At 44.1% G+C, this 14,526-nt stretch overlaps 1 protein-coding gene across 1 annotated transcript in view; it reads right to left on the reverse strand.

Moving 5' to 3' along the window:
• STRC (stereocilin) overlaps positions 1-14,526 on the reverse strand; it is a 293,114-nt gene that overhangs the window by 35,685 nt on the left and 242,903 nt on the right. The window contains exons 24-25 of the mRNA XM_069221443.1: positions 12,390-12,538; positions 3,724-3,821 (exon numbers count right to left, since the gene is read on the reverse strand). Of these exons, the coding sequence (XP_069077544.1) occupies positions 3,724-3,821; positions 12,390-12,538 (247 nt within the window). The remainder of the gene's footprint in view (positions 1-3,723; positions 3,822-12,389; positions 12,539-14,526) is intronic.

Raw genomic sequence — 14,526 nt, forward strand, 5'->3', positions numbered from 1 at the left:
CTAAAAAGAGAATTCCCTAAACACCCCATTGACATTTATTGACTGCCAAAAAATACACAAAGATTCAACAAATCCACTAGAAAGACCCATAGTATCCTCTAGGGAAAGCGTTGCAGAGAATGTATCCAAGTATGTGGATGGGGTACTGAGAGAGTTTGTGGTAAGACTCCCCTCATAGTTGAGAGATGTTAAGGATTTCTTAGGCAACACTACTGACATACTGTGGGAAGCAGTTTTTTTGTCTGATTACACTTGTTGCGAGCTCTTTATATGCCATCATTGACCATAAGACAGAGGTCTCTGCCTGCGAAAGTTTTTTGGGAGCAAGATCGATTAGGTTTTTTGACCACACTCTTATGATGAAGAGATATTATTTGACTAATAATATTTTTCTCTTTAATGGCACTCTGTATAGACAGATTAGCAGGAATGTGATTGAGACTTGTTTCACCATCAGCTTTGAGAACTTGTTCCTAGGCTGGTGGGAGAAACAGGTCTTCAATGATGGGGCCATTACCAAAGACTTAGAACAGGTGGTATTATGGCTCAGATACATCGACAACCTTTTCATTATCTGGAATGCGTCAGAAGAAAGCGAGTGAGTTTGTATGTAGCAATTAATAGCAATTCCCTTAATTGGTCTTTTTTCTCAGACCATCAGTAAAAAGAGAATTTAATTTCTGGATGTGGTTGTTGAGGTAACAGAGGTTGTGATAAAGACTCATTTACATAGAAAACCCAGAGCTGGCAACAGCCTTCTTCATGCTCAAAGTGGGCATCCTGAGAATCTAAAGTAGAGTATTCCCTATGGGGAACTCCTTAAGGCCAAAAGAAACTGCAGTACAGAAGAATCCTTTTTGGTGGAACAAAATATCATAGTGCCTTGTTTCAAGGAACAGTGATACCCTTTATGGGTTCTCAACAAAACCATATAGAGATATAGAGGGTGTCTCAGGACAAGAGAGAAACTATCCTGTTTGAGAATAAAACTATCAAGCAGGAAGAACAGGCCTAAAGGGTTATAATGACTTATAGTGGCAACTCTAAGGATATTAGAAATACATTGACAAAATTTTGGACTATCCTTAGAAGTGATTCCGTTATTGGTAAGGATATAGGAGATAGACCTCTCATTACCTTTTGTAGACCTAGGACCCTTAGGGATTCCTTAACACTCAGGAAAGGGATTCAAGAACACAGCTTACAAGACTTTTACCCATGTGGTAAATGTAAAGCCTGTAAGACCAGTCAGCCTGTTAAGAAATCTGAGATCTATGGGTGAAAAACACAAAGATTAAACATATCCTTACTTGTAGGTCTCAGCTTGTTATTTACATCTTGGTATGTCCCTGTTCTCTAAGATACGTAGACAGCATTTGTGCATTGTGAAGAAAAGAATCATGGAACACTTCAGTGGTAATTTGTATCTTAAAATGTTAAAGAGATAGCACAATACATATCTCATTGATTAGTTTATGAATAGGCTTTGAAATAGAAGTGGACCCTGTGCTCTATTCTGTTATTAAATTAATGTTCATGAATTTTTATCTGCTGTGTGCAATATGAAAGTGCCGAAACGTAACTCGCAGCATGGGGTAGTTAATTGTGAACCTCAGATGACGATGCATGGTGGATAGACTATCCTCCTGGCAGTGTATGTTATGTTATACTTTTCAGATTTGTAGGGTCCACTATCATTCCGGAGTTTATCCTAGCACTGAGCAGGTGTAGGTCGAGCCACACATAGGGCCTAGTTGGACTCCTCAAAAAGCCAGGTCTTCATCTTTTTGTGTGGCTCTTATGTGTAGCAGCAGGTCATTCCATGCCTTAGAAGTGATGTATGAGAAGGCTTGACCACTGGATCTGGTTTTCATTATGCATGAGATTTTTGCACGTAGTAGCCCGAACGAGTAAAGATGTCTGGAAAGTTTGAGAAAGGAGGTGCAATTGTGGACGTGTGGGCCAGTATTATGTAGTGCCTTGAAAGTGTGGTTGAGCAGTTGAATTGAGTGTGAATGGGAAGCGAGTTTATGTATTTTACACTGAATCTTCAACCTTGTTTAATCTTACATATACTGTATATTTCTTTAAGGCAGAAATATAACTCAAACTATAAAGTGTAAGAAAATGTACCTGAATTATTTTTGTATGGTGCATTTAGTTGCTTTTGAGGAACTCCAGAATTTCATTACCAAGATAGTGACACTCTTGTTTAAGACTTAAAACAGAATGTTCACAAATCCAGAATGAAGTTTTTTCAACTTATGTTCTAACTTGATACCGGTTCTATTGTGTTTCATTGCATTTGCCCTGAAACAATATTTTTAAAAGGGCATGCATTGTTTAAAGGTGTATTACAGCATTGATCAATGGTTATTGATTACCTTTTGCTTTGGCAACGGCCTCACAATTTTCCAGTGGAAATCGATAAAGGAAAGCTTTCCACAGGAGATCCCTCTGACTTGTATGGTCTATAAATAGTAAGGTTTACTGGTGGCAAAGAGGCCACAAGTTCATTAGGATATTTGCTTCTTTGTGGCATCGGAGTGTTAGCTGCTGACATTTCAAGATAAATGTTTGATATTGCAGCAGGGATGGAGCGGCTGAAAGGGCTGGTCAGACAGGTCAGTGTGTGATCTGGCTTATGGCTGTTTGTGGGCCTGTTTTATGGTCTGGTGAGCCCATTTTTACTGTTGATTTCGATGATATTATTACAAAGATTGCTTGTAGTTAACTCAAATGCATACAGTCTCCCATACCCTGCAAAACACATACATAGCATGGGCATCATTTATAAGAATCTGACGCATTGGCTCGGATGCATCAAAATTCTTGCGTTGCCCTACGGCCCCTTATGATGCCATGAATGCTCTGTATTTACAATACAGAGATCTATGGCGCACGTTTTCACAGATGCACCAAATCCACGCATTGCTGGACTAGCGTTAATAAAATGACCCTATTCCAGCAATGCGAGGAAGGCTCCCATTGAGAAAAGCTCTGCACCATTTTAATGCCTGCTCTGAGCAGGCATTAAAATTTTGATGCAGTGAAGTCGCAGAACGATGCAGTAAAATGTTTTAAACTTCACTGCGTCAGTTCTGCATGGCTCTTTGCTCGGGAACACTTACCTTGCATACATTATACCTGGCAGAGGTATAATGTGAAGCAAGGCTTTACAAACTGACGCATTGGGCCCTGTGTGTCAATTTGTAAATCCGGAGCCGGAGCAGCGTAAAGCAAAGCTTAGCACCACAACTGCATAAACAAAATGATGCAACGGTGGCACAAAGCCTTTGTAAATGAGGCCTGTCTTTACAAGTTCAGAACTGCCCCAATGTGCAAATGTGGGCCACTTTCCTATCTGATTTGATAATGGGGGACACTTTTTTTTGGTGCCCATGCCTCTTTCTGTCCCAGTCTGACCCTGTATTGCAGAAACATGCCGTCCTGATGCTGGCTGAGCCTCGTGGCCTAAAGCTACAAATGAGCCACCCTCTAGGTGCACAACAGAGAGGCAGTTATACTTCTGGATGAGGTGTATCAAAGTTCCCGGACTTAATAGGCTCCATGAGCGGACTTATAAGCACATTAGGTCCCACGTTAGTTCACTCCTTCACAACAAACACGATGTTAGCTCACTCCATCACGACAAACAAGACGTGCTATGTTGCTGTCAATTACAATGTATGTTTCCATCAGTACATATATGTATCTACTCACTGCTAATTTCGTTGCTGGAATAAGGGAAATTGCATCCAAGGTCAATCCTTGAATCTGATCAGGAACCAACGAAGACAAGTCAATGTCCTGAAGACCAACTGCAAATTCAGAAAAATAAGATTTTGAGGTGACGCAGTCCGTTCTAATAAACAGATGTAAATGCAAGTGTGGCTTTCGCACCCAATTCTACCTCTCCTCATGTACATCAATTTCCAAACTCATCCTTTTAGGTAATATATCACTTTTTCATTGCTGTTTTATCCATTTGAGGTGAGTGGACCAAAGGATCAGCGATCATTGACAATACTTAAAAACCGACCCCATACATTTTCTAGCTGTTCTTCCCAACCACAATATCACATTTTTACACTGAAAATATAGGCCAGCTTGCCACCTCCGACTATCTGCTAGCATCATATAGGAAAATCCGCTGTTAAAAGCTGTACTACACTTTACTTGAAATTTGTATCCATTTAAGGGAATACATATTCTGGCCTTAACCTGCTGTAAGTACAGGCTCTGGTCTGCTCTGAGCCTGTGATTTTCTCGGTTATGCATTATGACAGAAAGAAAACTAATTCTTTTCCAAGTTTTTCAATATATCTTAAGGTAAAGTCATACACATGAGGTGTAGTATACATTTGTAATTTAAGAACATATATTTCGTACAACGTTGCCTTTTTTGGGTAGATACCTCCCATCCCAAGCTATCAGTTAGGAATGAGGCATAATGCAGAATCGAAATTTAACACACAGGATTATGCAGGTTTCGCCTTTTTCTCCCTATATGTTCTTACAGGTGTAACCTGCCAAAATCTACCAGTAGAAAACTGTAAGGATGTGATAATTATTATAATGCTAATTCCTGTGCAGTCAGTCACCTGTTTGCACAGGGACTGGAATTTAGCTCTAAACTTGTAACCAGAGCCTTTGACTCCAGCTTTCCCTCCTTTCATATGTGCATCTGTTCTCAGTATTGTCAACGTATATTTGCAGTTTGTTACCTACTGCACTGAAATCACACATGCAGGATTGCAGTCCCATGTTATTTCTATATCATTGGATGAATCCCAACTTGACAACTCACATTTTTATATTTCCAAGACGGATAGATTAAGAAACAATGAACTAAGTAACAGTAAAACCGATTATTTAGAAGACTAAGAAATGTCAAAACTGCAGCATGAAGCGCTGCATAAAAATATTTTTTTAATCTTTATGTTTTTCTTAAGTAGGAGGGGACGAAAACACACAGCACCCAATTTAGGGTTTTACAGTACGACAATATGTTTGTAGACCTGGGGGAGAGAAAAACGTTAACAATGCTAGCAGGTACAGCGATCAAATCCATACACTGGAAAGCGGAGGTAGTGCAGAAAATGTAACAGTTTTGAGAGATGGAGCCTGTACGGGTACATTGCTTTATGAACATTGAGTCGCAATGGTGTGCAGGGGAGGCTGGTGTTGTGAGTCAGTGTCTATTGTTAACAGGTAGTCCCTGAGAGGTTGCCAGACATGTTTTAGTCATGAGGTAGGGGGCTGTAGCGCGGCATACACTTTACCAATGGGGTCACAATAGATCAAACTATTGATCCATGCCTTAATAGTTGGCCATATCCCACTGCCCCAGTGCAAAACTATTGCCCGTTTAGCCGGCAACAGTGCAATTGCTGTGTATCTGCAAATAGATCTAGGGATATCTGCCACGTGGACCAATAGGGCTATAAGAGGGTTTGGACTGAGGTTGGCATTTGTAATTAGGCAAAGGAGCTCAAATACCTCACCCAAGTCCAAGAAAGGTGGAAAAAAACCTGAGTTAGGTGTGCCACACTTGGGACAGTTGGAGGATCTGGTAGGGTCTATTTAAGCAATTGCACCAGGGGTAACATATGCCCTAAGCAGGAACTTCAATTGAAGCAATTTGTGTTGATGATTGGGAGATACTAGTTTAATTTGAGCGCAGCAGTAATACTACTTTTTTATCAGTTAGTACCCCATTGTTCCCTTATTCTCCCCTTGTGAACGAACTTCAGAGCCATGCAAGCTTTGTATATTCTAGAAATCAGCAGTCCCCCCTCAGAAGTTGAGATTAATAAAGTCAGAGGGGGAAAGTCATCAGGAGCTATGGGATATGAGGGGACATCAGCACGAAGGGCGGTGAGAAGGCGACATCAGAGGAAAAGGTCCATCTGTGTAGCCGAGGCGCATCTAGTGTCTTCAGTATGTGAAAAGGCATTCCCGTTAGGGAAAATATCTCCTATCATATGTAAGTCAAATTTTATTAAAGTGCGCTTCACAACTCATTCCTGGGTAGGTGGGATCCAGGGGTTATTAGCCACTGGGAGCAAGGTAGAGTATAGAGGGGCCATCCCCAGAAGCTGATTGAGTTTTCTCCATGCCCAGCAGGTGGTGGACAATATTTGGATGTCAGTGGGATCAAGTTTGATGCCACTTAGTGGGATGGATGAAAATGGAATTTCATCTGCTTGATCTTTCTCTGGAGTGGAGCAGGGTAGTCTAGCGTCTGGGTGAAACCAATGGAAGGCAAACTGGCCTTGTGCCACTAGATAGTAAATTTGCAAATCAGGCACACCAAAGCTGCCTCTTTCATAGGGCAAAACAAGAGTTTCCCACTGAATACGGGGCCTGTGGCCAGCCCAAATTAGCCAGAACAGCAGGCCCGAGCCAGAATGAGTTAGTCAAGGGTGTGGGGATATTGAGAAAAAGGTAAAGGAAGCAGGGTAAGACAACAATCTTAATATTGGCTATCTGTCCCGCCATAGAGAGTAGAAGCTGTATCCACCACGCAACCTGGACTGAGAGCTTTTCAATGGTGGACCCGTAATTTAAATGGATTACCTATTCTTTATCCCTGTGGAGTATAACACCAAGGTATTTAGTGGAATCTCCGCATCATTGCAGAGGATGGTCGCATGTCACCACCGGAGTTATGTCAGTTAATGGAATAAGCTCTGATTTTGCCCATTTGATGTGTAACCTGAAAAATTCCCCAAAGCAGATGATTTCTGGGGTACGATTCTGAGCAGGCTGACAGGAGAAGCAGTATGTTGTCCGCGTACATTGAAATGAATAGAGGGCCATGCCAAAAACAGAGCCAGAGGTGCACATGTTTTTCCTACAAATGGCGTACCTGGGGTTCCACGGCAATAATAAAAAGTAATGGTGTCAGGGGGCATCCCTGACGAATGCTCTAAGCAATTGTGAACTGGTCCATAAGAAAGCCATTGACCCAAATATGAGCAACGGGGTGTGAGTACAGGAGCATAATCAGTGCAATGAAACCCCTGGGAAGCCTGATCGCCCACAGTGTCATCTGGAGAAAAGGCCACTCCAAAGAGTCAAAAGCCTTTTCGACATTGAGAAGAGCGACAAGTATTTCTGGCAAGACCTGGTTAAGAACCGCAAACACAGTACGGAGGTTGAGGGTTATAGACCTGTGTGGAACAAACCCAGTCTTAACTGTGGAGATGATCTGATCAATTAATAATGCTAACTTTGTAGATATTGGTTTGGCCAAACTTTTATTATCAATATTAAGTAAGGAAAGGGGCGGTAGGAGTAGCAGAGACGAGGGTCTTTGTCAGGTTTCAGCAAAAGCGTGATCACAGCCTCAAGCAATGAGGGCGGCAACTCACCTTCTTCGAGGGCCTCAGTATACATCTCAAGTAGGTGTGGAGTAAGAATGGATTGGTATGTCTTATAGACAATATCCATGAGACCATCGAGGCCAGGGGGGGCCATGTTGCCATCCAGGGCATCAATTGCCTGTGCTGTTTCCTTTGTGGAGATAGGTTTGCTTAGAATTTGACGCTGAACGTCTGTGATCCAAACCGTCTCAACCTCCTCAAGGTAGGCAGCTCTTAAGTTTGTTAGAGAACAATTGTTCATAATAATGTAGAACAGCGTCAGTGATGTTGGCAGTAATAGGGATATGTCTGCCATCTTCAAGCTGGAGTTCAGATATCTAGACAGGACCATGGTTGGGGTGAAAGAGATCGGCCAATGTGTGCCCTGGACACTCATCCTCTCTATATCGCCAGGCACAGCCATTTTTGCCCAGATAGGCAATCTCTTGTTCGGCTAGGGAGTGAACTTCACCTATCAATGTGGGGCTATGATGTAGATTAGCACCACCAAACTGCAGCATGTCAGATCTGTCAATGTCTTTAAGTTCAGTCTCGATGCATTTGATGGTGTTACGGATATCCCGAAAGACACCTGCATGCTTCGAAATGCAAACACTCCGGATGTAGGCCTTTTAGGCTTTCCATAGGGTGGCCTGATGGGCCACTGAGCCGGAGTTTAAGTCAAAGGATTCTATTATGGAAACACGGAGTTCTGTACAATACACTTCATCAAAGAGAGTGGTGCCCGGAAAGCACCATTTCATCTCCAGCCCTCTACTAATTTGCATATCAAGATTGAGCTATATCGTGGAGTGGTCCGAGAGTGTATGGGTCACATGTTGAATGCTTCCCAACCAGGGGAGTGCATCCATACTGCATGTGGTGTGGAATAAAATGTATATGTGGGTGTAGAGGAGTGTAAGTATTGCCAAACATCATTCAGGGAGAAGGTGTCACCAATGTCTTTGAACACTTTAGTGGCATGTGGTTTACTAATTGTGTGGGTCCCTGTGCAGTCAAGTATTGGGTTCTGCCCCATGTTTAGATTCCCCCCCTAAAAAAATGGTACTGACTTTAAACGACCCATGACTGAGGAGAGCTGGAAAAAAAAGTCTGGGTCATCAACGTTAGGTGTATATACGTTTGCAAGAAGTATGCTATGATCAGTTAGATGACCGGACAATACTGCATAACAGCCATCCTTGCCAGAGAAATTAGCAGTGAGACTGAAGGGGACATTTTTGTGAATGAGTGTGCACTCTCCCATAGAGTAGGTGCTGCAGCTTGAGAAGTACCGATGTTGCCCCCACGTTTTTGCAAAGGTTGGGGAGTCGTGCGGGGGAAGATACAGCTCTTGTAGGAAGACAATCTGTGGCCCATGCCTATTGAGGTAGGCCAGAACCTGCTTGCCCTTCCGGGGGTTGCTTAAACACCGAATGTTTCATTTTAGGTATGTGATCTAAGCTGATGTGTCCTGCTCCTCAATTGTCTTAGACATGGTGGGAAGTGTGTTATCTGTATGATAAGAATGGTTGCGCATGTGTGCCCCCCCCCAGGTAATGGTAAAAAGAGAAAGAAAAGGAAGAACTAACATCCCCACAAAAAGCAACCCAAGACACCCTCCACCCACACGGAGCATCCAACTGCTCAGTGAATCCCCTAGAAACCAACCAGGAAACATACATCGCAAAATACATCATAACATGGTATACACAATGAGGGTGGGTAATGCCACGGTCTGCAGGGCCCATCTGAAAGAAACAAGTAATGCTTAAAAGTAATTGGTTACAGGCGAGTTGTGGTCTATCTTGCCAGGAATAGTGCCAAGAAGGGGAGATCAAAATGCCACCCAGGAGTGTTCACAGAGATGTCAGTTCATGAATCTCAAACGCATAGGTTCAGTTGTTAGGGAAGAGTTCACTGCCGAGGACCGCAAATCGGTTGAGGCGTGGTCCAGGACAGACTGCAGGGAGGCGGCACCACCAGAGTTGAGCGTTTTACAGAAGGGAAGTGCCTCCTCTGGAGTGTCAAAATCTGAGCTTTCCCTTTGACATCTATGCGCACCCTGGTGGGACACAGCATGCCATATTTCAGCCCTTTTTTGCAGAGCAGTTCCTTGATGTCCTTGAATTTATGGCGTGCCTCCTGCACCATCATGGTGAAGTCGGGGTTCAGGGAGGTGGTGGATCCTTGATATTGAAGTAGGCCCCACTCACGAGCCAGCCGGAGCGCCACATCCCTGTCTCTGAAGTTAAGCAAATGTGCAATTATGGGATGAGGGGGAGCCTGAGGTGGGGGTTTGGGCCTCAAAGAGCGATGCACACGTTTCCACCACAAAGGTGTCTGTGAAGCTCTGGGGCTCAAAAGTTCAATCAACAGCTGCTCCACAAACTCACCTGGGTGCCCCACGTTGGTAGACTCTGCTATGTCAATGATGCGGATATTATTCCAGTGTAATTTTGCTTCAAGATCTTGATTTTTTAATGACAATGGTCTTGAGGAGCCGTTCCATCTTGTCCAGCCGTTTGGTGAGGGATGAGGTGACTTCTAGACCGGATATATGTTCCTCTGCGCCATCTAGGCGAGTACTGTGACTATTTTTTCCCCAATACGGTCCAGGCAGCTTGTCAAAGCATCAAAAAGAGCACTGATAGAGTGGAACCCAGCCTGCAACTCAGCCACAATGGCATTGGTCACACTAAGCTGCTCCTCGCCATCAGGGTCAGAGCAGCGCTTCTCAGCGTCAGACATAGCTTTGGGCCTACCAAATTCCTTGGCCTTCTCAAAGGGAAGTTTGTGCTGCCTGGGTCGCCTTTCCCTATGATGGATGGCGAATGGGGCCTGTAGGAGAGTTCGGTCAGAGGCTCCAAAGGTTAGTAATACCAAGGCCCATCAGCGCTAACCTCCAGATGGGAAATATGATGTATAGGGTGGACAGTCGATGGTGCAGGGCACCCAGGCAGGCAAACTGTGACAATAATCACAGCCCCATTGAGAACAGTTACCCCAGATTGATGGTGCCGGAGGCCTCCGGGACAGTGGGGTCGGTGTAGATCAGCAGGCCCCAGTGTGCAGCACAAAGATGAAGTGGTAGGTGAGTGCTGGCCCCTTGGATAAAAACGGGGTGCAGAAGGAGCCCTGGTAATGTGTCTGGCTGCCAGCAGGGGAATGTACATGCTCCAGAAATGTATGTGGTGTATCCAAGCAGCACCTTAAAGCAGCTAAGGTCAGCTCCCATGACACGTGCAGCACAGGGGCCTCCATTGAGGGTGCAAGAGTCTGTATTGGCAGTGAGGATCAACAGGGGCCACCGGCCCGGGACACAGCAGCCGCGTGAGCAACTCCACCATGCCGAAACAGGCACTGGCAGGGCCAGCAGTCATGTAACGCTCACCGCAATAGAGGCGGTCGTTCCAGGCGCTCACCTCCAGGGTGACACGGTCGCCTGGTCTAGGGCTGCACCCCGGCGGGAGGCTGCATCAGGTAGTGGATATTCCTCCTTCTCCGCAGCGTCATTCACCGCAACCAGGCTGCCGCTGTTAACCCCAAGCGCGTCCCCGCCTCAGAGTAACCAGCATGTGTCTGGCCACTACTGTCCTCGGGTAGTGTTGGTAGGTGGAGGCAAATGGCTGTTACTGAGCATAGGGGGCCCAGTCTCGGGCATGCCCCAGTCCCCTGTCACCGCGGAGCCTCAGAGGAGAGCTTAGACCAATTGCGCATCCATGACATTGCAGCTCCTATTTCACACATCATGGCCCAAAACTTGTAGAATTGTACTTGCGGCTGCCAAACCGAATGTGACTGGCAGGGTGGGTGCCACTTAGTGTAGCTTAGTGCCCGTAAACCACATTTATCGGGCTGCCGCGCCTGGAGCTTCACAGATGCCCCACCAATGTGGACGCAGGCGTGGCCACGCCCGCCACATAAAAATCATTAATATTAATAATGAGCATTTCCTGAAAATACCTATTTAATCATTTCTCGTTCTAGAACTGCATTTAATGGAACTATACCCAAGTTCTCCATCCTCTCAACCAGATTAGAGCACTAGTTCTATACACCACAAGGTTTATGGTGCTACCGTGGGTGCCTCAGACTTGTTTGCTGCAATATCTTAAAAGGTGTCCAAAACAGCTTTAGACAGCATTCAACACTAACACACATTTAGTCAATCTGCTTCTTAAACCCTCCTATAACACTCGAACAGTCGAACAGTGTGTAGAACAATTTTCATACTGTACACACAAATCCTCAACACATATGCAAACTGAAATGTATTAAGAAGACTTGGTTATTTGTTGATGAACATTTTAGAGGGTTTATGGATTAGTGTCTGTATTTAAAAAAAAACCAACAAATGAAGACACAAGAAGAAAGGATTTTGTGGTATTTGCATAGCTGCAATTACATTGTTGCCCTTGGATTCACCGCTGTCATGTACCAACTGTAAAACTATAAAATGTAACATATGAGAGAGAGAGAGAAACAAAGAGAGAGAGAGAGATAGCGAGAGAGAGAGAGAGAGAGAGAAAACACAGATCTGTGACTGGGGGTGAGTGTTTGAAAAATATCCATCATTTTATTTTGGTTTTGCTATTTTACATGATCAGCATTATAGTTTACTAAATCAAACAATAGCCTGGAGTCATGTATTTCGAGGTCCTCTTTTATGTGTTAATGAAGGAAAAGTAGAGATTATAAAACAATAGCCTAGGATCACACAGTTTGGCCAAGTGGAGAAGCCGAGATTGATCCCATGTTTTCAAATTTCACATTGTGCAATTCAGCCACTAGATTCCCCTACACACCTCTAGACCCCCACCCTTCCCGTGACCACCAACCTGAGTGCTTGCTTGAATCAATGAGGCCCTCAGTCCCACCGCCAACCAAACTTTTGGCTCCTGGAAAAATGTTTGCGAGTTATCATGCTCGTCCTTTCTATCTGTACCAAAGAAGTTATTTATTTTGAGTAGTAATGCACATCATTGGATCTAGGGAAAAAAAAACACAATATCCTACCTGCCAGAGATCCTATTTCAGTAAAGATATCAGAGCCCCAGCTGCTGACCGGACCAAATGCAGAAGGAGATACAAGAAGTTTGGCCAAAGCTTCTATTTGTGGCTCAGGACATCTCAGTTTCAGGGTGCCCACGAAGACAGCAGACATACTGTAGACAAAAAGCGCCATGATGTCATTTGTAATATATTAAGAACGTTCCCATTGTCACCAATACTACATCCAGGATTCATAGCTTCTGTAATGAACTCCAGGATCTCTCTCCTAACATGATAATAGGGGCATACCAAATTTAGGTTCTGTCTCTGGTAACTGTCAATAAAAATTCAGAAACTATTAATTAAAATGCCAAAACTCTGTAGATGAGGTCGATACTACTCAAATGCTAATTCAGGTAAAATAATCACAGTGCTTCACCAAACTGATTTTAACAAAAGTAAAATCAAAATGTTGCTCGCTCGTATAGTGTTGTTCTCTTCTTCATTTACGTGAAAAAGAATGATATTTATGTGGTCTGGGCTATTATTTCCAGAAAATAAATTGGTCCAATAAGTGACCAACTATTTGTTGTTTAGACGAAAATATACTGAATTTGAATCAGATTACAAAGAAGACAGAGAATATTTTGAAAATAGTTATATCTTTAAGGCATATTCAAGAGGGGAATCATCTGAAATACAGCAAATTTCAGATTGTGGCTTACATGAGAATATACGGCCTATTGCACTACATCTCCCTATCACTATGGATCACCGTCATCAATTGAGAAGCTGTGGAGAGTTCAGTTCCGCATAAAGATGCTTAGTAACTAACACTTGTGGTGGAAAGGGTCCCGACAATAGCAGGGAGTATGCAATTGTCGCGTTCGTAGACCCGTTTAAGAGTTTACATTGAGTATGTTCTATTAAAGGGATTATTAATGGAAAAAGAAAATGTTGCTATTTAATAAACTTGACTAACAGTCGGGACGTTCCATTTTGCAAATGGTTACACACACAAAAGGCTATCCTGGCCTTCGAGTACCGGACTTGTTTTAATTCATTAAAAATGCATAGTTGTGACTTTGAGCCAATCGGAAAGTTAAATTAGCTGCCAACACCTAGGAGTCTCGGACAGCTCAGGAAGCATGTTGTACCTGTCAGATATCTACCTCTCCATCAGGTCTCAGAGCTTTTCTTCTAGACACTGTGCTGGCGCGTGCCATCACCATCTTCACTACCACGTCTGTTTCTACAGATGACAGGCATTCCGCAGTACCCTCAGCGCTGCACTTTGCCGTTGCTTCTCAGGGATGGAGCCAGAATCTGTGCAGTGGCATGGAGCAGTGCGGTGCAGGCGGGCGGACACACATAGCGCTTGCCCCTGCTTTGTTGCAGGTCACCCATTTTGCTTTGAGTGGTGGTGACATTTTGAGACAAGGTGACACTAAAACTTCACTGCCTGCAGGTAGGTGATAACACCTTCTAGTTATGTCTTGCTTCTATGAGATCATGGGGGCATGCCTGCGTTATCCCCAGTGCCGATGTTGTTTTACAACTTGACAGGTCACCCTCAGAACCCTCAGCCCTGCCCTTTGCTTCTGGTTGGGTCGGGGGCGCCAGTACATGTTTGCACTGGGCAGGACTTTCTGTCAACCACAATGGTTTAATTTAGAATATCGTGTATTTTTGTACGTTTGGGTGGGGAAGGGGTCAAGAAGGGCTAGCTACTGTGTCCATTTAACAGCAGAGAGGGCTGAGCAGGTGCCCAGAGGAGTGGCATAAGGAAACCCTAGGGGGGGCCCTGCAATAAATCGTGAGGGGGCCCTCGCAATACGCATATTCTCGAGCTGACAAGGAAGGCTGGGGCACCCCCCTACCCCTCGCACTGCGGAGGCTGTGGGGTGTCTGTTACTCCCTTGGCACACAGCACTTACTCCAGCGTTGCCACAATTCATCAATTATGCTTTGCGATAAGCGTCGTGACATTTTGGGGATAGGATGGCAGTATACGATATATGGCAATATCACTTGTCGATTGCTGTCTGTCTCTGTAGAGATCCATGCTTACGGCTTTGGCCCATAATTGTGAGTGCAGAGTATTAACAGCTGTTATTGCCTGCAGAATCAGGCATTAACGTAACACTCGGGGATTTAAATT

The sequence above is a fragment of the Pleurodeles waltl genome, chromosome 3_1 (genome assembly GCF_031143425.1).
Source record: "Pleurodeles waltl isolate 20211129_DDA chromosome 3_1, aPleWal1.hap1.20221129, whole genome shotgun sequence".
NCBI classification, from domain to species: domain Eukaryota; kingdom Metazoa; phylum Chordata; class Amphibia; order Caudata; family Salamandridae; genus Pleurodeles; species Pleurodeles waltl.